The 25,185-nt window shown below is 43.7% G+C and overlaps 1 protein-coding gene across 2 annotated transcripts in view; it reads left to right on the forward strand.

The window, feature by feature from the left end:
• SNAP47 (synaptosome associated protein 47) overlaps window positions 1-25,185 on the forward strand; it is a 248,036-nt gene that overhangs the window by 112,041 nt on the left and 110,810 nt on the right. For both annotated transcript variants that reach the window (XM_069210977.1, XM_069210978.1), the window contains one exon: window positions 8,431-8,457. In XM_069210977.1, coding sequence (XP_069067078.1) covers window positions 8,431-8,457 — 27 coding nt within the window. The remainder of the gene's footprint in view (window positions 1-8,430; window positions 8,458-25,185) is intronic.

Genomic DNA, 25,185 nt, shown 5'->3' on the forward strand with positions numbered 1-25,185 from the left:
CCCACAGGTCTTGCTTTCGGAAATGTCCGGGTTTGGTAGGTTCAGTGGGTGGCTGCGAGCCCAGGCCCAAATTTTACCGCTACCCTTATTGTCAATTTTCGCACATTGCGTTTCGAGGCCTTTTGCATCATGGGTGCTTGGCCCAGTCCCACAAGAGGTAAAGCATTTTATTGGGATAGGTAGAGTAACGCTGGGTGGTAGGAATATTGTGGATCCCTGTGGTTTCCAAAAGTTGATGTCATAGAAATGCAATAGAATGTGTAATTTTAGTCAAAGTTTGAGATTTTGCACAGCATTTTGGGTAATAAAATGTCTTGGGATTCCCACGACGCACACAATCTTGAACTGCCCCAGGGGTCTACTTTTCAGAAATGCCTGGGTTTGGTAGGTTTCACCAAGTGGAGCTGACCTGAGCCAAAACACTGCACCCATTCAGCCTAGGATTAGGCCAATATTGGGACTTAGCCCAACTCTGATACCTTATGTAAACAAACATCCAAAAGAATAAGACTGTCCTCTCTTGCTATAGGGATGTGGATGCTTTAGTCCCTTGGGGGCAGAATTACTCTAATGCCCATTCTGTGGTCGGCGTATTGTCTTGACGGCCAAATAGGTCACCCTAGCCTTTTGTTGGTTTTTGTGCCATATTGAAATCCCCGGTGTCTAGTGGCCTGTTTGCCAGGGGCACATTTTGAGTAAACACCCTCTGCCCACCCCCGGAGGGAAGAATGTCTGATGCACCTATTCTGAGGTGAGAGCACAGCGTGATTCCTGGGTGAGCTGCCTCACCATTTTAAAAAAAAACATTTTGGGGCTATCCTATTTTTCCCTTGGTGTATAGTGACTTTGGGCCAGATGTATCAAGAAGGCCTTTTGCGAGTCGGAAATAGCGATTTTTAAGAAATCGCTATTTCTGATTTGCAAAATGCAATGTATCACATTTGCGAATCTGAAATAGCCATTTCTAAAAATCGCTAATACTAATACCGAATCACAAATTGCGATACCGGCCCCATTCGCACCTATGGGCCTGTAGGCCCATATCTGCAAATTTGTTTGCATTTCCAAAATTGCGATTTCTTAACTAGAAAGCGCAATTTTGGAAATGCAAAACCCCAGGGTGCTGGGGGCCTAAGGCCCCCTATGCTGCACCCCAAAAAATTTTTTTAGGATATGTAAGGTGCACACATGCCAAAAGGGCATGTTTGCTTTACACGTACATTTTAAAAATGCATTTTTAAATGCATTTTTAAAATTTGCACATGGTTACCACCAGGTTCAACCTGGTGGTAAATAGCGATTCCGAAACGCCCAATTCGCATTTAGGAATTGCTCCTTACATGTGCCAAGAAATCGCAAATAAGGAATCCTTATTTGCGATTTCTTATTTAGAGAGTCGCAATTTGGAAAACTCTCTAAACAGGGTCGCAATTTTAAGGAATCGCTTTTTTAGCGATTCCTTAAAATTGCGTTCAGAATGTCTTTCATACATTTTGAAATGGATTTTTGCATTCGCACCATTTGCGAATGCAAAAAGTTTTCATATATTTGGCCCTTTGTCTCCCGGGGCAGATGTTGGGTAAACATCATCAGTCCACCCACTGGGGCACAAAGAACGATGTACCTATTCTAGCATGTGAGTGCGACGTGATGCCTGGGTGATCTGCCCCACATCCTGTTTTTGGCCCCAAAAAAAGGATGCGGGCATGCTTACCCAGGCATTACACCGCGCTGTCACTGCAGAACAGGTGGATCACTCTTTCTGTCCCCTTGGCGTGGATTGAGTTTGTTTAAGCAAAATCTGACGTCTGGGGACAAAAAGGCCACCAGACACCTGGGCAAAAATCCCTAAAATAAAAAAGCGGGTGATGTGGCTCACCCAGGCATTGTGCCTTTCTCACACCTCAGATCTGATGCCACAGTTTTTCTGCTCTGAGGGGGTTGATTTAATGTGTTTACCTAAAATCTGGCTCCAGGGTCAGAAAGGCACCAGGGAACAAATAGGCCCAAAAAACAAAAAAAGAGGTGGGGCAGCTTCATGCACTCAAGTATAGAAGGGCACAACAGTTTTTTGACCCCACAGAGCAGATTGTGGGTAAACACCCTCCAACCCCCTTTTTATATGGCACCCCTGTGGACGCAGAAAGGTGATCAGGGTTATTTTATGGGTGGGGATTGACTCGATGTGTAGGCTGCCATCTCTACCACCGACAACTATAAAAAAAACAAATGTCCCTGTTGTCTAGTGAGCTTTCTGCACCCTCTCCACGAAAGCAGACTAGAGGTAAAGACCCCCTATCTGACTAGGTGGGTGCAGAAGAACTGTTGGGGTAATTTTGGACTGAGGACTCAGCCCGATGTCTGGGCAGCTCACCTGCACCCCCATCAACATTATAAAAAAAAAAATCTCCCTGGTGTCCAGTGGGCTTTCTGCACCCACTCCAACACCCAATAGTTAATTTCGGAGGTGGGGGAGAGGACTAGGCCTTATGTCTGGATAGGCTGCTCCCAACCCCGACAGCAATAAAATAAATATCTTTCCTGGCTGCTAGCAAGCTTTCTGCCCCTCCCCCCCCTGTGGGGAGGCAGATTGAAGGTAAGGACCGCCTATTTTCCCCTGGTGGAGGCATAAATACATTTGTGGCTGAGGGAGAAGTGCAGCAGTAGCCTTATGCTAAGAGAGGGCTGGTCCCACCTACAAAACTACTCTCTGTGGTCAAGTGGACTTTCTGCCACCTTGCCATGGGCAGATTGGAGGAAAACACTTGCCATTTGCCTCAATGTTGGGGGGCAGAAAGACTGTTGAAGGTGATTTAGAGGGGTTGAGGTTTGGCCCGAAGCTTGGGCAACCCCCACTGATTTATATAAAAAAACAATTCCCAGTGTTGAGTGGGATTTCTGCCCGTCCCTGGGGCAGATTGGAGGTAATTGCGTCTAATCTTCCCGGGGGGGGGGGTGTTAAAAGACTTTCGAGGCTGGAGGATGGGAGGAACATTTGCCCATTGCTGGGGGGTACGCTCCCCCTCCAAATACACCCCCTTGGGGTCAAGTAGGATTTCTACCCCCACCAGGGGGGCAGATTGGAGGAAAACACCTCTTCTCTGCCACTCACAGGGGGGCAAAAAGACTGCTGGAGGTAATGTGGGAAGGTGGGGCTAGGGTGTTTACCTGGGTGGGCCAACCCCACTCATTTTTCAAAAAATAACAGACTCTGGTGTCTAGTGGGTTTTTAACCCCTGCTCCACCCCCATCCCCTCCCCTCCTCCTTGGGCTGATTGGATGTAATTGCCTCCAATCTGCCCTGTCCGTATTTAGAATTTAGTACCATCCAGGAGCTGAAGTATGCCAACAAACTGGTTAAAATAGAAAACAAATCTGAAATCTAGCACTTAATTCTTTCCCCACCTTCAGTGAGGAAGTTTGATGGCATCACTAGATTTCAAGATTCTTAATTTCACAATTCTCTGCTTTTGAGTGGAACTCTCTCAGTATCAATTCTGTGTCCTCCCATGTCGTTCCTTTCAGTCTGAAGTCACATTTCAAGGTTTTCCTAATGTAGGGTAGTGGTAGCAGCAGCAGCACTGTTGAGGGAAATATTAGTCTAACCTTACTTGGAATAGTGGTTAATGAGGCACTGAAACATCAGCAGGACATTAAGAATACTCTAGTCCTTCCCTGCAACCTGGGACTTTAGATCAGCTCATCAAGTTGTGTTCTATAACCGATGAAACTATTGCAGTATTTTTGTGCTTCAATAGACATGCAAAAAGCACGTCTACTTCATAGGAAAAACTGTCATCCGTACTTCAAAGCTGGTTTCTCTGAAAGCAATAGCAGTCCTATCAGTCAGACATGTATCATCCCTCCTGGACAGCATGAATTCATGCTTTTCTTTAGTTCCCAATGCTAGATGAGATATGTGGGTATTACAGGAATACCTAGAATACCAATAGTGTCAGATGACATGGGACTGGGAAAAGACCATAACTTTGAACTACTTAGCCTTTCAGTCTTGCAGGTAGTGGTGCAAAAAAGCTAACATACTTAAGGAAGCCCTTTTTTCCAGCTACTGCAAAGGTGCCAGCATATCACTTTTTTTCCAGACTTCACACAGTCACTGCAGGAGGCAGACCTGCCTTTCTGCCAATAAAACGAACACTGTAGCATGTCAACATCTCATAGGCGATGCTGTATTTGGTTCAGCCGCTGCTCACCGTAAATAGAAAACTGCACATTTTCACTGAGGTTGCATGAACAGTAGACTTCGTGAAAAGGTTAAAGAATGGCAAAGCCTGGAAGACCCACAACCCCATAGATTCCTATCTCTCCAAGAAGAGAAGAGAAGGTCGACCTGTGACTTTACTAGTAAAAGCCCTCCATCTCTGCTAGCACTAACATACAGATCGATATGAGCTAGTTTAAGAGATACACATAGGTTCCGAATTATCCAATAGTTGTGTAAATGAATCACTACAGTATCTCATTGCCCATAATTTGTGATCCATTTAGCCTTCACATAGCCAGAGCACTAGCATACATTTTATCACATGGATTATCAGATGTTTAAATGATAATCAGAAGGCATGCTCTAAATTACCTTGGCTGACATAATATCCAAATTGCACACCTACAGAAAACCCACCTCACTAACCTACCTGAAAATAGATATGCAACAGGATAGTGCAGGCTTTGCCTGTTTGGATCTTATTCTAACTATGCCAGGAGCATTGTATTAGCGATCAAGAAAAGTACTCCAATTATGCCGCAGCAAGTGAAGAAAGACCATGAAGGCCGATATTTATTAACTCAGGAAACCTGAGGTAGGCCCCCCTCACTATTGTTAATGTGTCTGATCTGAAAACAGATTCTTCTTATTTCCTGTATTGTCCCAAATAAATGCTACTTTAGTCACTATGCAACCTGGCCCATCTAGATGAGGAGGTGATTTTAATCTTGCACATCCCAAGCAGCCAAAATTCTCATCCAGATTATAGAGGTGTTTAGAGCAAGAGGGATATGAATTTACTTACATGTGGCATTCTCAGTACTCAGATGCGCAAGACACACATTTTTCTTTGGTGCATGGAGCGTCATCACATCTTGACTTTTGGCTCATCACTAAAGATGTTAATTCATGGGTAAGAATTATGGCTAGAACATTATCCGATCACTCCCAGTTGTATCTAGTATTGAGCTTCCGCACTGCCTATAGACAGCTGAAACAATGGCTGTTCCCATTGGATGCCCTGTTAGGCTTAGTCTTTCGTGAGGAATTTAAAACAACCATCATGGACTATTTTCAGTTAAAAACAAGTAGGGGTGTATCCAAAGGAGATTGCTTTATTAATGGGTATGTCTGGGACAGGTTCAAATCAGAATTGTGGTCTAAATGTGGACATAATAGTTCATCGAGCCACTAGAGAATACCAACATGTTTTGAACTAACAATAGTGCCAAACATGGAATCTCCTTTGGTAAAACCCCTAGTTACTTTTGATCTGGATCAGTGAATTTGTTCTGTAAAAAATATCTAAGAGCTCTAAATTTTATTTGGTTGAGTCCACTGAAGTGGTACTGTCTTACTACATTGTGAGAGGTCACCCATGACGAAGCATGCCATTATAAGTTATTGGTGAGGTGGCATCTAAAATATCTTTTTATGACCCTGTAGGCTAATACCTTTACGTACACAGCAAGACTGGCTTGATTCCTACAGCACCCAAATACCTTAGGTGTGATGATGGTAGGAGGATGTACTTGGGTTCTTTTCCCTCTTAACTCTCCCGTAAGCATTAGAAGATTAAGCTCTTTACCTGGCCACAGAATACACTGGGATAACTCCATGCTGTTCCCCTTAACCCCCCAAAACAAAGCATGTAGAAACTGAATACCTGCTTTTGTGGCGTGACTCACAAATTAGTTTCTTAGGTACATAGATCCACCCTTATGTGGAAACGGTGTTGAAAGAAAAGTACAGTGGAACTCCTGACAAAATTTCCTCACACAACACTGGATAAAACTACCAATAATGTTGGTCGGCAGCTAGTGCTAATAAAAATTACTGTCATACTCTAACCATTAAATAATAACCCAGCATTTCCTACTAGATTTTTTTTCAGCACAGTGCAGTTGATGATCCACCAAAGTTATATGGGTTGAGGAGCAACATAGAGTGAAGTGGGCCACATTAATCTTGCCTTATCAGGAAGGTGGACGGGACTTCCATGCCCTATATTATATCCTAATTGCGCTCAAGTACAGTTACCATATTATCAGCTTTTTCCTGTACCTTTAATGCAACTTATGATGGTGGAAATAAACATAGCCAATCCAACACCCCTACAGACTGCAATTAATCAGACAATATTTAGAAACCCCAAGGACATTACCTTTGTGGCATGTCCAATAAAGGCTCGACAGTTTCTTGCAAATTACCCCAGGAATTCCAACTATATTTCACTGCCATCCCATCATGTATCAATCCAGCCTTTACTCTCAAAGTGGAACGTAAAGCAGGCCAACCGCTTAGAATCAAAGATTTCCCCAACAGGGCAAATAATTTAACAGTTGTATATTCGTATCAATGGACGAATTCGTTCCACCACCACTAAAGCCCTGCTGGATAACATATTATTATAGACTCAAGAGCGACATGCTGGAGCACACTCAATGCCTTCCCATTAGAACACCTCATACTCCCAAAGCTATTGTACCTTATTGTCGCTTCCTAGTCCTAACCAATTAGTATCCAAGACATATAGAATGTTGTTGGACAAGAAACCTAAAAACAGGTTTAGTGTCAGAACTATATAGGAGGGTGACCTAGATATGCAGCTAACAGATAAGCATTAACAGGGTTGTATGCAGATCAGAGAGGCCTCCATGAATGGTCAGCACTACCCTACATATTTTAAGTTCCTACATGGGGGTGTATTACACCCCACCTTGTTTAAAACAATTGAAACTTAGAACAAGTGGCGGCTGGCAACAACAGTAAGTGGTGGGGCGAACAAACACACACCCAAAGACATCAACAATGCCTTTAGTCTCGGTGCCAAAGCTCTAAATCGTGGTTTGTTATAAACAGTGCTTATAACGAACCACGACCAAGATCTCTGGACTTGAGGCTGAAGGCAGTGCAAGTTTCTCGCAGGGGCTAACAGTGGATCGAAGAAGTAAAGAATAATAAAAATGTTTATTACCCACGCGTCCCTGTCCTCAGTGTTCTCTTCTGCAGTTCCAGAGCAAGCCTCAACCAACTCCCCTGTACCACTCCATACACTTTTCTTGTGCTGCTGATAATGTTAGCTGCATGAGAAAAGCGCCAGGATTGGTTGGAGTGGGCTGGATTCACACTTCGTTAGGCACTGGGGACCTGTACCTTCTCTCCATCCAGCTGCCTTAGACAGCGTGGCTTGGAGAGGTTTAAAGTGTCCATGTCAGGCTGGCCACCCCAAACAGCGGGCCAGAGTAAAATGCGCACTTTAAACTGCTGTCACCACTCCTTTCCACTGATGATCTGCAGCTCGGGCTGCCAGAGCAGAAAATAACATTGTAATAAACTCGGCTTATTAGCATTTTATTTTTCACTTTGGCTGCACCTGCGGTGGGACGACGCTCATTAGCCCATATGGAGCAGCCGCCGCTGCTCGATGTTAATTGCAGCCGTTGCGGCTGAACGAGCACTGCCTTCATACACCTAGCATGGAGCTTTGCGCAGGTGGCAGCCTTTTGGGCACAGATGTTTTCTGTCATATCAGTGATGTTTGCGAATAGAGCAGATCCAGAAAACTCTTATGGTGGGATTGTGCTATATACATAATATTCCTAATGTGCACCACAAATATACAGCCTTGTTACTATCTAAGAAACGTGTTGTTATTCATCGAGGGAGAGGACCACCGTCAAAAACTGCACACTGGCAAAGAGCCTTGATTTAAAGGCACAAGCTGAGCAACCTCTCTGCCCAACTTCAACCCCCCAGATCATGCCCCAAAGATTTCTTGCATTCTTCCCACAGAATTATCAAATACAAGCGGTAAGACAGGTAAATAAATCTGTTTGGCTCTGGATGATCACCTTGAAGTATGCTGCATGTTTTGGGAATTTTTTTATTTTTGCATATACATTATTGGCATAAACTATTGTGTATTTGGACAGCTGTGCTGTAATATGAACATCCCTGGCAATGGGCGCCATATGTAATTTAGTTTTTGTTGTGTAATAGATAACGAATATTAAAAAAAGTCATAAAAACCTATTTAAAGAAAACGATCATATAAAACTGCTTATAAATGCGAAGAGACCAGTGTAAGGAAAAATGTATTTGCTGCAGCTTTCGGTCGGGCACTATATTATTGTCTCTATTTTTTCATTTATTGTGTGTATATGTTTTAATAGTAATATTTGTGTTTGTTTTATTGATCACAGGTCACCTGCCAAATCTATTTGACAAAGGTAGAGTATCTTTCTTGTATTTTAAAAATAGAATGTATTTTTGTTCATCTGGGAAAATGTAATGGAGAGTTCAAGAACTAGGGCGGCAGTTATTGTGTTTGAGTTGTTTAGATAAGTTAATAATTTAGCAGTCGTCGTTGCTCTGGAGAAGTAGGGCAGTTGCAAAATAGGTACACCTCTTTTTGCGTATTTTTCTGCTGCTTGTATACATAGAAAATGAACATTCCAGATTTGCTCCAAATTAACTGCAGCAAGGCAAAAATAAAACAGATTTTTCACTATTTGTGCCACACCCCCATAATAGGAAATGGAGTAAATGCAGTTCTCTCCATTTTGCAGATGTGATTGATGTGACTATGTTTAAGGTCGAACGTTCCTTCCACAACTGCCCTGTGCCCCTCATTTCAACATTCCTACCTGTGCCATTACTTTTCCTGCATTTGAGACTCTGATCCGAGCCCATTGGGTGTTACTCAGCCTTTTTTTCAGAATTGTTGCTGTAGATGTAGTGCACCCAAAGTAGATCTTCTTTTAACAATGTTGTTTCCATTACACACATACCAGTTGGTGCAGCTGATTATTAGTCATGCTACAGGCATTTCTACCTGTACAGTAAATGGCCAACATTGCCTGATGCCCATTCCTGTTGTGTGTGCATAGGATGTTGTGGAATACATGAGGGGCTGTATCCCATAGTGTGGGTGTCTTTCTCTCCATCCTAGAAGGCGGATTACCATTGTTAAGAGTATACTCATTGACATGGCATTCTTCATGATTCAACCCCTGTTGTGAGGGCGGAAGATAGCTGAAACCAAGCAGCAGCTGATGGTCTGCATTTTGGTGCTATGAGATGCCTGCCATCTCCTGAGAATCAGGGACAATAAGAATACTGTCAGGCTTTCATCCTAGAGTTTCGAGTGTGACACTAGTTCTGAGTTAGGTTTGACTAAACTCATCTGTCACTATTCATGCCTGACAGGGACCTTGGTTACTCCAAGTCAGTCATCTCAGTCTCAGTTTTTACATTCTGACTTAGTCAACTTTTTGAAATTCAAAATCCTCCAGCAGGGGAAGGTTGCAGGGTGTTTCTGACAAGATCCACTCAAAGTTAGATACCAATTGACACAAATTGACTTAGGTCACGCTGAAACTGTTCTATTATGGTGGGAAAGGCTGAGAGCTAGTGAATTCATTTTTGCATCTTGTGAAGTCCTCTCGTTGGGTAAATACTTTTTGCACTTTCACCCTTTTGAGATTTCTGTCTTTGGACTAAGGCCTTATTTAAGTTTAACAAATAGGATACTCTGTCACACACTTGGCAGATGTTCTGTTCACTCTATTACAATTGCATTATAGCCTAGGGCAATTGAAATATAAACAACAGGATATCAGTTTTATTCTGACAGAGTATTCAGAGTCTAAATAAGGCTCTGGGTTTCTTTTTCAGAGTGCAAACTCTTCCAGTTTATTAAGGCTGCAGGCTGTTTTCATGAAGGTCATGCTGGGGTGTTCCACAGAAGCTCTGGAAGCCTCGGAAGATGAAAAACTGAAAGCCCACTTTTTCCAATTTTTCTGAAGTAGCTCCTCTTGGTTACTTCTAAAGCTCCTAGGACGTTGGAGAAAGCACTTAGGGGTCAGGAACTACTCCAGAAAAGGCCACTAGCATAGTCCAATCCAGTTATCACAACAGGCACATTTAAGTGATCCTCTCTTTTTAGGTTTTGATTACTAGCCTTAATGTTCCTCCAACTAACGTTATTCCTGGGTATTTGCTTTATAATTGTAACATATGTATGTATGTGATGTCAGTGCACAGTGATTTACCAAAATAATTCTTTTACATTAGCGCCTTTTAGTTACACTCAGTGGTGAGAAATTAATGTCCTGACTTTCACACAAGACAGTGGAACGTTTTATGATGCATCTGCCTGGGAGCTCAAATAATACCTCCACGCTTTAATAAAGATTGATACTCTCTTTAAATAGCAAGTTGTCCAAGATGCCCCACAAAGAGTGGATGAGCATAAGGAACAGGTTGTGTAAGCTACTTTGTATTCAAACAGTTAAAAAATAGAATCTTAATAGCTTTTTCCTGGTTTAAAATTTAACAAAATCTGGATTATTTGAGTCTGGCATAGAGTCATTCTGTGCTTCATAGTAAGAGACATTGCCCCCTTTCCAGAGGTCCCTCTCCCACACTGATTTGTGCTCATGGGGCAGAGTTAAGCCTCGTGGTTTATATGTCACTACCACCACCTTGCCCAGTTAACCATTGTGTTATTGATATATCTCTCTGTCTACCTATCTGTCTGTCTGTCTATCTATCTATCTATCTATACATACGTATTACAAATTGTTTATAATTACTTTACTAGTTTATAATTTAAAAATAAACAATTTAAAAATCGTATTAAATTGTAGTTATTGTTAATAATTAATATTCAAATCGTACATATTAACAAAACATACTATTTATAAATAAAAATATAAATGGTAGTAGGGTAGAGGGTGGAATGTTTTCAAATATTTTTTGAAAGCAATGTCTAAATCAAACTTATATTTAGAATAATTATTTAATACACATTTAATTTGAGTTACCAGGCTATATATTTTTTATTAGTCTAGGGTCATAATAAATAGTTTAGATTAATTTACATGTATATTATACATTAGAGTACTTTTTATTGTCTTTTGAAAGAATAATAACTTCACTATTTTTTTCTCTATACTTTCCCATTGTGAGATCTCAGCCAGTGTGGCGGAGATCTCCTATGTATGCAACTACTGGTAACTTTACACTCATAAATTCTATTGTAGGAGGCCCCCCCCCTTAATATGAGGGAGTAGACATAGGAAAGTCTACACATAGATATAAATCTATACTCCGAAATGGTGAACAGCCAAACGTGCAGAGTTACAATTAGACGTAGCCGTAAATATACACGTGTATATTTACCTTTCTGAATCGGGTCAATTGACTTCTACCTTTGAATTTTGATGGTTGCCTCCTTGTGTGGTATGTGCTTCCCTTTTCTCTGTTGAAGCTGATCCCGGGGAACATCCTGGCTGCCCAGGACATGGCTTTAGGGACGAAGCTATCCTACTTCTAGCAGCTGAAAACATTTTGAAGGTGAGGAAGGCAGCAGACATAAGTGGTCATTATGACTTATGCAGTCTTCCTTTAAGACCGCCAAAGCCGCAGGTGCCAGAAGACTGCCAGTGCTGGTGGTCTTCCGCCCACCATATTACTGGTGTAGCTGAATGTCCGCCACACTTTGGGAGGAAATCCAGCAGTAGTCGTGCTGGTGGGCGGTGGTGCATGGGTAGTTCCCCTACCTGCCCCACCCCGCCAGAAAGACATCCCCGTATTATGTGCAGTAATACAGTGTGGCGGTGCCCTGATGGTGGGGCGTTGCCAGATGTGGAAGTTCCCCTTCCCGTTCCCTGCTGGATGACCTCCTCCCCGGACCAGGTAAGTTGATCGTCTGACAGAGGAGGGGGGTGGGTGGGTGGGGGGTGTTGTGTGTGCGTTTGTTAATGGGTGTTTGTTTGCGTGTATGTATGCATGTTTGAATGGGTGTGTGTGTATGCGTGTATGTATGGGTGTGTGTATGCATTTTTTTGCTCATCTCTGGCCCAGCGGATCCGACCGCTTTGGCTGTTTGAGTGGAGATGTGACGGGTTGGCAGAATCCAACCCGCCACACTCATAATGTGGCAGTCTTCGTGAAATCTCCACCTTTACCCTAGTAATGACCACCATAGAAATACTAATCTGTCCTCCTTCAAATTATTACTGCCTGTGGCCACTTCCAACTTTGATTTTCTCATCAAATCGCAAACTGTTGGAACACTGCTTTGCTAAGATTAGGTTAACCTACACACAGTGGATTTCTGATTTGTTGTTTTGCTTCCTTTGTCTTGCCAACTGTGTCTGTGCTTTGTCACTATCCTATTCCAAACATAGCTCACAAACATCATTTTCTCCCTTGCTTGTTCTCACCCGTTTCTTGACTTCTATGTCCATGGATTTCTGCCTTTGGGTTTTAGAAATGGGGTCTCTAGTGGGCAGTGGTTTGCACCCTGTCAAAGTAGGGGCTCTCAATATAGTCAGGGTAAGGGAGCCACACAGCTAAGATAACCCCTGCTAACCCCCTTGGTAGCTTGGCACGTGCAGGCAGGCTTATCTTAGAGGCAATATGTAAAGTATTTGTACACAGAGTAACCCACTATGGTACACCAGTTTAGAAAAATACAGCTTGGCACTTTCTAAAAGTGACATTTTCAAACTTACAATTTAAAAAACAACTTTACCAAAAGATGTATTTTTAAATTGTGAGTTCAGAGTCCCCAAACTCCATATCTCTGTCTGGTCCCAATGGAAAATCACACTTAAAAGATATTTAAAGGCAATCCACATATTACCCTATGGGAGAGATAGGCCTTGCAATAGTGAAAAACGAGTTTAGCAGGATTTCGCTTTCAGGACATGTAAAACACACCAGTACATGTTCTACCTATTAAATACACTGCATCCTGCCCACCGGGTTTCCTTGGGCCTACCGCAGGGGTGACTTACATGTAGTGAAAGGAAAGGTTTAAGCCTGGAAGTCGGTGCATTTGCCAGGTCAAACTGGCAGTTAAAACTGCACACACAGACACTGTAGTGGCAGGTCTGAGACATGTTTACACTGCTACTCATGTGGGTAGCACAGTCAGTGCTGCAGGCCTACTAGTAGCATTCGATTTACATGCCCCGGGCACACACAATGCACATTACTAGAGACAAACTAGTAAATCAAAAATGCCAATCATGGATAAACCAATTACCAATACCTTTTAGAGAGCATTTGTACTTTAGCAGTGGTCAGCAGTGTTCTAAAGCCAGCAAAAACGAAATTCAGCACAGGATCAAAAACAGGAGGTCGCAAGTCAAAAAGACAGGAGAAACCAACCCAAGAGCTGAAAATTCTAACACTGGGTTTCAGCCATTTCTTCGTGAAGTACTTCTTAAATTTCTTACCTACCAGAGTCTCCTGAACTAACAACAATGGTAAGTGCAGACGCCTTTGTCTCCTCTAGGCCCCCTTATGCAGCTTTTCATAATCCGTCTGATATCTTGGTACTGCTGGCTTACATGCCCACACATTCTATCTCTCTACAACTTATCAATTCATACATCCACTTATCCCTTTCCACATTCACATCTAAATTGAATCACATATCCATAAATGAATACATGCAACCAAAATTCCATCTGCACACATATCTCCGCCCAGACACACATACTTGCATTAACAGTCCACAAAAGCAATGCTTTAAACATGAACGGCTCACAAAGCAACTATGGGCCAGATGTATGAAAACTGGGGTCTGTGAATCGCAAAATGCGATTTTTAAGAAATCGCTATTTACGAGTCGCAATTGGCCATGTAACAAAATTGCGATTCGGAATTCGCGATTTCGTAAAAATCGCTATGTGTGGTTTGCGAGGCCCTTTTACCGAATCGCAATTTGCATTCTTGCAATTTGCGATTTTTTGGCGATTCAGTAAAAAATCGCAAAATGCGAGAAAGTTCGAGAATGCACACCTGGAGGAGCATGATGACATCACCAGCAGGAAATGAGTCATCCCAGGCAGTTACAGGTGCCACACCCAAACCATCATCCTGAGTGAGAGCAGCCCAGCCACTGTGAGCAGCACTGTGAAGGAGCAGCATCACCTGAGCCACAATGGAGCCCCAAGGTCCAGGATGTGAGAAGCAGGAGAGGAAGCGCAAACTGAAGTTCAGTCAGCAGGAGCTGGAGGTCTTAACAGAATAGGTGGTGAGGAGTCATGACCGCCTGTTTGGCAAATCATCCCTCCAGGTGCCAGAGAGTGAGAAGAGGAGACTGTGGCTGGAGATCCAAAGTAAAATCTGCGTAATTGGAGTGGCACAGCTCTCCATTGAAGAAATCAAGAAGCGCTGGTATGACCTGCGGTCCCGGGCAAAGGAGAGGGTGGCAAGGTGACTTGCAGAGGCCAGAAGCACAGGAGGAGGACCACCAACCGAGCCACCTGCCACACCACTGGAGGACCTGGTGGAGTCAACTTTCCTACTGGAAGCAGTGACAGGGGTCAAAGATATAGAAACCTCCGCTCAACCAAGTACCAGCCAAGGTAAGTGCAATGTTGTCGTGTGAACCCAATATGTGCATGCATAAAAGCCCCTTAGGAATTAGCATGTAATGTGAAGTAGTGTGTGAAGTACGCCACATCTTAGTAGCCACACAACAATGCATTTTGGGAGTCGTGGTCCACAAACTAGTACAGACAGTGGCATGATAATGTAAGCAAGCATAGTGACACCCAAGGTAACACAACATACACTACACCATGTAGAGCAGTACCTATAGCTTTATTGCCATTTCTGGACAGAGAATGTAACATACAGAACTGACATGCTGCATATTGTTGTTGCAGGTGGGCCTGGCACAGCAGCCACAGAAATTGCGTGTGTAGGGGAGACGGACACACAGCTGCCCTCTGACACCAACACCAGTGGGTCCATCAGTGTCTCAACTGTGCGCCGCAGGCCCAGGCCATTGATACTTCCAGACCTCAGTGGTGACTCCGATGTGCAGCAGGAGGGGCCAGGCACACCATCTGCATCCGAGAGGCGCAGCCAGGTACCAGAGGACAGGGGTCATTCTTTGCATCGTAGAAGTGCCTCAGTGTCCCAACAGCAACTGCAGGAGGCAGCTGAGGGTACATCCCTGTTTGGTGGACTTGAGGCTGCTATGTTGCAGTAACAGCGCCTGCAAAACAGAAGAATACTGAGTCTGGACAGGAACCTTTGAGTCCACAACAGAAATATGGTTGGCCTGCATCGGAGACTTGACACCCTGAATGAAAATATCAACCAGCTGCATGAGGGACAGGTGCAGGCCTTCCAGGACACTAGGGAGCTGACCACTGCAGTGCGTGACCTGTGTGAGGAGCTGAGACACGTAAGAGTGAGTAGACTCAGACATGAGCACCGTTTTCCCACCATGTTTGCAAACTACTGCAGGTCCTCAAATCGTATGGCCAACTCCACCGCCCTCATCGCCCGTCGTGCTGTGGCGGCCCAGGTGGAGGCTGCACACACCAGCAGGGATGTGGTCCAGGGCCTTGTCCAAATCACCAATGTGATAGAACTAGTAATGGGACAGAGGTCGGCCACTCCCAGTGAGGTTGCCTTGGGGGACACGGAGGACACTTCGAGCCTCAGTATTGTGCACGTACCTGCTTCAGACCACAGACGGCGCAGTGCCAGGCGCAGCACTGCCACTGAGGCTGACATTCAGGGTGCCAGTGAGTCAACTGGGCACCCCAGTGGTGTGCGAGGGAGGAGGAAGTGACTCTTGCCGCATTGACTCTGGTGTCCCCACTATGAAGTAATAGTGTGGGACTCAGTTCATTTGTTGATTTTCGTTTTTATCATTCACCTTTTTACTTCTTTCATCACAATTAATAACCTGATGTAAGGGAATAAATATTTCTATCACTACAGCTACAGTTGTCAGTGGAGTTTTATTATACATACTCACGTCTGAAATGGTTGTGTGTGAGGCAACGGAAGCGACTCTTCAGGAGGCCAAATGTGCGCTCCACCACGTTGCGGGTTGCCCTGTGTGCTGCATTGTATCTTCGTTCTGCCGGTGTGGTGGGATTGAGGTAGGGCGTCATCATGTAGGTGCGCACTGCATAGGCACTGTCTCCTGAAAGGGACAAAAGGTTTGATGAGTATCTCAGCCATCTGAAAAGGGTTTGTTAGCTATGCGCCATTGTAAAGAGTGACATTACCTAGTAGATATCCTTCACCAAACTCCCCAGCTAGCAGTCTTGTGTGAATGCCGCTGTGGCGAAAGATGTATGAATCATGTGTGCTCCCTGGGTACCTGGCCAGAAGATCAGTTATGATGTAGGAGGCATTGTATATCACCTGTATATTCATGGAATGTTGATGTTTACGGTTTCGGTACACATACTCTGTGACAGAAGGTGGACATATTGCCACATGTGTGCCATCTATGGCACCTAGGACGTTGGGGAACTGTGCTATCTGATAAAAGTCAATTTTTGTCTGCTGTATTTCCTGTGGGGTGTGGGGGAATCTGATGTACTGTTGGAGTTTGCTTAGCATGGTGTTGAGAAATGCATTGAAGAATCTGGAGAGGGTGCTCTTTGAGACCCCCCCAGCCGCTGCTATGACCCCTTGATAGCTCCCTGAGGCGAGTAGTTGTAAGGAGCATAATACCTGTACATGGGTGGGGATACTATGTGTCCTTAGTGTTCTGCGCTGCAGTATGGGTTGTAGCTCAGCTATCAGATCAAGTATCATGGCTGAGTTCAACCTATACCTCTCATATATTTCCTCCTCTGTCAGGTCAAAAAGTGTAATGCGCACTCTGAAAATGCGCTCCTGTCTCCTCCTCCCTCTCCTCAAACCTGCCAGGATCCTCATCCTCCTCGCCATGACGTAAAGTGCAGCCATTGTGGTAGAGAGTCTGAGGCATTCTGGGCCTCTTTATATAGGTTGCACCTGGTTACCACCTGGTTTCACTTAGTGGTATTTTGCATGTGCAAAATGCCATTCTGCGAAAATTCGCTAATTGCGATTTTTTGATGCATCTCTTTGCGATTCGGATTTTGCGAATCGTATTTTGCTCCTCGCAATTTCCTACTGGAAATACCGAATCGCAAAATGCGACTCGCAAAACGCGGTCGCACCGCAAAAAAAACGCACTTTTTGCAATTTCTTTTTTTTGGTCTGCGAATGCCTTTCATGCATCGCAGACCACGTTTTTGCACTCGCAAACGGCCGATTGTTGCGATTCGCACCGTTTGCGAGTGCAAAAACTTTTCATACATCTGGCCCTATATCTCCTATAATTAGTTTACTGTTTGCTTGCCTTTCTGCCCTATACAAATACCACATACATACTTGCATGCACTCACACCCAGCCTTTGATCCATGCATGCACCCACACACGTTGCATTAGTAGTCCCCAAAAGCAATGCTTTAGGCACTAGCAGCTCGCAAGCCAACTATATCTTCTATACTTAGTTTATTATCTGCTTGCCTTTGACCCAGTACAGCACTCCACTGCCTTTTTGCCTTATACAAATACCACATACATACAATCTTGCATCTGCATGTACTAACACCCAACTGTTGATAGTTGCACACATCCACACAACAATATATTTGCCCATGATGCTTCCTGCAGTCATCTACACGTAAAAACTGTCTGCTAATCCTTAGTGTTAGGAATGGGGTCTTTGGTTGGCAGTCAGGTTACCCTCCTGTCCAAGCAAGGACCCCATTTTAGTCAGGGTAAAAGAGAATCACCCTTGGTTATCCTCCGCTCACCCCCTTGGTAGCTTGGCACAAGCAGGCAGGCTTAACTTCAGAAGCAATGTGTAAAGTATTTGTACCAACACACACAGTGATTCAGTGAAAACACTACAAAATTACACAACACAGGTTTAGAATAATAGGTAATATTTATCTAAACAAAACAACAAACATCCAACATACACAAGTCAAGTTATGAATTTAAAAAAAAGTAAGAGTCTTAATCCTCAGAAAACAGTGAGAATGCTGTTAGCGCACAAAAGTACCTGGGTAGCGTCAAAATAAAGCTGCATAAACGAGTGTGCATCGAAAAAGGCCAGCGATGCGTTGTTTTCTCACCCAGAAGCGAGAACGTGCATCGTTCCTCCTTTTGTCGCGTTGCTGTGCGTAGTTTCTTCTCTCCCTCAAGAGAGCGATGCGTCGATCCGGACAGGCACCTTGGGTCCGGGCGGGCTTTGCGCTGATTTCCCGCACCCAGTGATGTTGCGTTGAAAATCACAAAACCATGCTGCGTGGGGTTTGTGTCGTTATCAGCCTGCATTAGCGGGAGTTGCACGTCATTTCTCCAGCTGCATTGCGTCGATCTTCCAGCCGTGATGCAGGTGGAGCATTGATTTTAGCCGGGAAGCTGGCGGCGCATCGTTTATCAGCCGCGTCACGAAGGGTGCACCGAAAATTTCCCCGGACGGCAGTCTGTGCGTGGATTTTCAGTTCTTTTCTATCAATTTCACCTTTCAAGGGCCCAGGAACTGGATAGGGCACCACTTGGCAGGGGAGGAGTCTCAGCAGAGAGTCAAGGTGCTGGCAGTGTAAGTCTTTGATGGCCCTGAGACTTCAACAACAGTAGGCAACTTCAGTTCAAGCCCTTGGAGATTCTTCTCAAGCAGAAATGCACAACAAAGTCCAGTCTTTGTCCCCCTTCACAGGTAGAAGCAGCAACTGCAGGATAGCCCAACAAAGCACAGTCACAGACAGGGGCAGCACTTCTCCTCAGCTTTTCAGCTCTTCTCCTTGGCAGAGGTTCCTGTTGATTCCAGAAGTGATCTAATTTTCAGGGGATTTGGGTGCTCTTCTTATACCCTTTCTGCTTTGAGGTATGCCTACTTCAAAGAGAAATCTCTGTTGTTTTCAATATCCTGCCTTGCCCAGGCCAGGCCTCAGACACACACCAGGGGGTTGGAGACTGAATTGTGTGAGGGCAGGCACAGCCCTTTCAGGTGTAAGTGACCACTCCTCCCCTCCCTCCCAGCACAGAAGGCTAATCCAGATATGTAGACTACACCTCTGCTCCCTTTGTGTCACTGTCTAGAGAGAGGTGCAAACAGCCCAACAGTCAAACTGACCCAGACAGGGAATTCACAAACAGGCAGAGTCACAGAATGGTTTAAGCAAGAAAATACCTACTTTCTAAAAGTGGCATTTTCAAACACAAAATCTAAAACCCTACTTCACAAAAAGATGTATTTTTAAATTGTTAGTTTAGAGACCCCAAACTCCAAATGTCTGTCTGCTCCCAAAGGAAATCTGTGCTTTAATAATATTTAAAGGCAGCCCCCATGTTAACCTCTGAGATTGATAGACCTTGCAACGGTGAAAACCGAATTTGGCAGTATTTCACTGTCAGGATGTGTAAAACACATAAGTACATGTCCCACCTTTAACATACACTGCACCCTGCCCATGGGGCTACCTAGGGCCTACCTTAGGGGTGCTGTACATGCATAAAATTGGAAGGTTCAGGCCTAGCAAGTGGGTACACTTGCCAAGTCGATTTGGCAGTTTGAAACTGCACACACAGACACTGCAGTGGCAGGTCTGAGCCATGTTTACCAGGCTACTAATGTGGGTGGCACAACCAGTGCTGGAAGCCCACTAGCAGAATTTGATTCATAGGCCCTGGTCATCTGTAGTGTACTGTATAAGGGACTTAGTTGTAAATCAAATACGCCAATCATGGAAAGTCAATCACACATACATTTTACATAGAAGCACTTACACTTTAGCACTGGATATCTGTGGTAAAGTGCACAGAGTAACAAAAACAGTAAAAAGATAGTCCAGCAGACATCAACGACCTAGGAAACAGAGACAAAAACGTTAGAGGAGACCACTCCAAGGATGCCAAATCTACCACTTAACTCATTCAATAATTGAGCTGCCCTCACTGAGTTGTCTTGGCCTGTATTTCGCATTTTACTAAATTTCATACCCGCGCCAACCACTGACCTTTATCCATTCTCATATACACCCAGCAGTTAATCCATTCGCCCACTGGCATTCTTCATCACTCCCTATCCATCAATGCATTTTGCAGTCCTCTCTCTTACCCATAATCGCCTCTCAGCCCTCCTCCATTGATACCAATGACATCAATAAATACATTTACTATTGAGCCAAACTTCCACACCATCATTCATCCACCCACTCTCAAATGCACTCTCCAAACCATCCACTCACATTTGCATTCAGTCAATCATCCACCAACTAACCGTTCACTCAGTCGTCTATGTGCTCATTCACCCATCTGACCTAGCAGCCATCCATCCTCCTAGCCCGATAAAATAACACAAAAACAAGTTTACTTTATTTAAGCCATCCAGGTCACGGCACTTTACCAGATGTGTCAACCAGAAGGGCAGTTGGTTCACAGATCTGTACACGATATGCCAAAAGGTGCTTTCAGAACTGTAGACAACAATCGGGGTTTGTGTTATTGTGTGTGTTTGTGTGGTAGAAGTACAGATAAAGTGTCCCCTGTCTGTAAAAGGACCAGGGCAGGAAGAGTGATCATTCCCAATAGACAGGCTTCGTTGAGGCAAACTGTCTGCAAGTTTGACTTAAATTTGCCTCGTTAGTTACAGAAATAAGGGCAGCCTATTGACTAAAGCTTCTTTGCATCATAGATACTGGCCTGTGAATGCCTCTCCCGTAAGGTAGGCCATGGGGTATTGAACAGTGCAGTGTTTCCATCGTTCTTCTGCTGTGTTATCTTAACAACTGAGGTGCGCTTTAATATTTTTCAGTCAGACATAGCTTGAAGGCAAATAATGGCGATAACAATACAGCACTCTGCTTGCTTCAAGCTGCGCATCGAGTAACAATGTGAGAGAACGATTGCCGTTTAAGGCAGATTAGGGTGATAACAATATGACGCTTCGCTCATTGTGAACTTCGCATCGAGCTGCGGTGTTGGATAAACAATCTTGCATTTTTACAATCAGACACAGTTTGAATGCCAAATCATGGCAATAACAATACGGTGCTCTGCATGCTTTGTGTAGCGCATCGAGTGACCATGTGTGAGAGCGATCTGCACCTAACATGCGCCAGCTCTTGCATTCCATGGTGGGGTTTGAATAAATAAACATTGTGCTTGAAGGAATAAATATAAACTCACCTGAGATATTGACTATTCTACCTTGCCCGCAATTTCCCTTGAGGAAGGAGAGCACCGTGTCTTTGCAGCTTGGGGAAAAAGGAAGTATGTCCCAATGAGAATTTGGGAACCGCTTCTTTGGGAGGTGCCTAAATATCTCCATTGCTGCAAGCCTGAGAGTAACAATAAAAAGAGGAAAATGGCTTTTAACATCATAAGAAGACTGATTTGCAATTATATAATTTATTGTCAATATTAAACAAATCGAATGAGAATATCTAGCTGCATTTTTATACCATTTTCTTGCATACCAAGGTAGATGTTTGTGGTTAACTATTTTACACCCAGTTTTCCTGAAAGTACTGATTAAATACTTGTCTACTTTAGCCTCCATTTTATGCTAATTCCCATTACACATTAAAATATGGCGGCAGCAAGTATGAGCCTGCCTCCTCCTTTTTTGAATGACATAGGATACCCCATATTGCCTTGGAAGAAATGGATGAAACAGTCTGAAACTTATTGAATACAACATTCTCACCCTACAGGAAACAACATATTCTTCTACATAATTTGGTGGTACAAGGCAGGAAAAGTTTCAAAATTTTGATTCATCCAGTCACAGAACATGATTAAGAAGAGGAAGAACAAATTGTTATTTACCAATTAACACTCTGGAAGCTGGAGGAACACTTTGGGCAAAAAATGTAGGTACTTCTGGAACAGCATACATTTTTCAGTAGGATGCAGGCGAAAAATGAAAGGTAACCAGATATATTGCAGTACTTAGAGGCCTATCAAATACATGTGAATTTGGAATAGTATGTGATTCGTTAATCAGGGATCAATTGGTCAGGTGCACCAACATTAAAAAGATGCAAGAGAAACTTCTTCCTCATAATCCTGATGTCAAGGAGGCTTTAGAAATTGCCAAGAGTACTGAACATACGGGAGCATGTATGAAAGTGATGAAACATCATACACGTGGTGAAGAAGTACAAGTAATCTAAGAATTCTAAGAGAATAAAGATGAATGGAAATAAACAAGAAACATTTTGATACAAAGTCTAAATGTCATAGGTATGGGAATAGTAAGCATTTACCTAATAACCCTAATTGTCCCGCCTGGCATTGTCAAAACCGTAAATGTAATAAAAGATTTCATTATGCCAGAGTATGTAAGAATTTGGACTATAAACAGGTATATATTATAGCGAATAGTGAAGAAAGCAAAGGAAAGTATATTTTTCAAATTGATCCACAATAAACAAGCTTCTGCAATACATATGCTACATACAATGTGACCCCCACCAGCCAAGCCCGCAACCTCGGAATCATCCTGGACTCCAACCTCAGCATGAACTATCAAATCAACTCAGTCACTTCCACCTGCTTCCGCACCCATCGCACCTACGCAAGTTCTTCAAGTGGATCCCCCTTGAACACAGAAAGGCCATCACACATGCCCTCATCACCAGCAGACTGGACTACGGCAACGCACTCTACGCCGGAATCAACAAGAAACTCACCCGCAAACTACAAAACATCCTGAACGCCGCCACCAGACTGGTCCTCGACATTGCCACATCTTGCAACACCTGCACTGGCTTCCCATATAGAAAAGGATCACCATCAAGATCTTCACCCACGCACACAAAGCCCTCCACAACACCGGACCAGCCTACCTGAACCAGCGACTCAACTTCCACGTACCCCACAGGACCCTACGCTCAGCCCAGCTTTTTATCGCAGAAGCATCCCTCATCAGCAAAACCAGAACATGAGGACGCTCCTTTTCCTACCTCGCAGCTACCGCCTGGAACGCCCTCCCCCTCAGCTTCACGAAGGAACTGAAGACATGGCTTTTATAAGAACCACCTCACCGGTATAAGCTACACTCCCCCCCACACCCCTCTGAGCGCCTTGAGACCCTAACAGGTGAGTAGCTACGCTATACAGGCACTGATTGATTGACTGACTTTTGTTGGTGAAGAGGTAAAGGTCTTTGCTGATTCATGTTCTCCATACACTTTTATTGAAACAAATGTGTTTGTTAATAAATTTGAAGACAAAGGCTATAATCTGCAAAAAGCTGATGTAAACCCAATTAGTTATAACAGGAATCCTATTCCTATAACTCGTATGACGACTGTGCATATTGCTTTTAAAGATCATTCACTATTGGAAATGTTTATGTCACAGAACAAGGATCTAACCTATTAGGGTGGAGACACCAAAAAGAATTGGGAATGAAATTATACAGAATAATCCTGAACAAGTTATTTTATTGTTAAGGTCTTACATAGGTCAAGAAATATGTAAGGAATTTCCAGACCTTCTTGAAAATAAACGTAGGTTTTTATGAGACTACCAGCACAAGATAAAACTAAAAATTATGGCTAAGCCAGTACTACACAAGGCAAGACCCATTTCTCATTTGATAGAAGAACGACTAAAGAAGCAGATTAAGAAACTAGAAGCGCAAGGGGTTATTGAGCCCATAGAGAGTTCAGAGTGGCTTTCCTCCATAATGGTAACCAACAAGGCAGGAGGAAGGTGGATATGCCTATGTGTAGATCTGAGGGACTTAAAGTCGAACATATGGGTGAATCGGTTTCCACGTCCCACAATTAACAAGATATTAAGCCTGATTGGAGATGCAAGCTGCTTCAACATAATTGAGCTAACTTCACCACACCATCAGGTGGAACTTCATCCCAAATCTAGATCTCACACATCATTTGTCACCACGTTCAGAACATTTAGGTAATTCAGGATGCCCCTTGGATTGGCATCTGCTGCTGCAGTATTCGAAAGGATCGTGCAGCAGGTCCTGGAGGGGTTAAACAGAGTCTTATGTTTCCAAGACGACATTCTAGTATATTGCAGCACAGAGAAAGAACATGATGAGACATTGAGATTGGTGTTTTCAGCCTTAAGGAAAGCTGGGTTAACCCTTAAATTGGCCAAATGCCAAATTGGGGTGGGATCAGTAGATTACCATGGGCCTACATTTTCCAAAGATGGCACGAAATGCACCGCCACCAACAAACAAAAATAAACTAAATTGTTCCCAGGATTGGTGGAATATATGTAGATTTGTAACAAACTTTGCAGACAAGGTATCTGTTAGGGTTTGTACACAGCAAAGAGCATGTCCCCTCTCACTGCACTAGTGGGTTCTGTAATAGCTCCCTTTTAAACTTACTATTGAAAGCCTTTCTTGTTATCTCACCTTCCCCCCCCCCCTAGGCTTCTGTGTATGTTGTTTAATGTGCTGTTTTGTTTACACATTGGGCCTTGCTTTTACCAAGGCTTCTTTAAAATACTCCTCCCTAGGCCATGTGTTAATCCAACTCATTTGTATAATAACTGAAACTCTGCACACCTTCCAAGAACATGTGCAGCATGTGAGGACCACACCCAGCTCTTCAAACCACACCCAGCTCTGCACACCTTCCAAGAACATGTGCAGCATGTGAGGACCACACCCAGCCCTTCAAACCACACCCAGCCCTGTCTATAAAAGGCATCCCCCGAGCCTCACCCAGTGCTTGTGCTCGTCTACCTCCCGCTTACCTGAGAACAGATCCCTCGGCGCTGGCACTCCTGCTCTTTACAGACTTTCATTGACTTCAATGGGCGCAGCTTCTGGCTCTTCCTTCTTCCGGTTTCCGGTTCCTCCTTGCTTCAGCCTCTCTCCTATGAGTAACCTGCAAAAGAGAAAGAAGACAAGGTTAGACTGATCAGTATCTCTTGCCAGCAACAAGTAAGTGCAAAACCTTTTATTACCTGAAAGAACTTTGACAACAATTTCTGGATTCGTGTATAGACAATTTGAAACGAAATACCTTCCACGAACATTGTGATTCAAACTCTTTGTTACAAGAATATTTTGCAGAACTTTGTGAAGCAAACATTGTTTTTTCTCATGGAACTTTTAAGAATCGAACAGTGGAAACCATTAACA

Source organism: Pleurodeles waltl, chromosome 10 (assembly GCF_031143425.1).
Source record: "Pleurodeles waltl isolate 20211129_DDA chromosome 10, aPleWal1.hap1.20221129, whole genome shotgun sequence".
Taxonomy (NCBI): Eukaryota; Metazoa; Chordata; class Amphibia; order Caudata; family Salamandridae; genus Pleurodeles; species Pleurodeles waltl.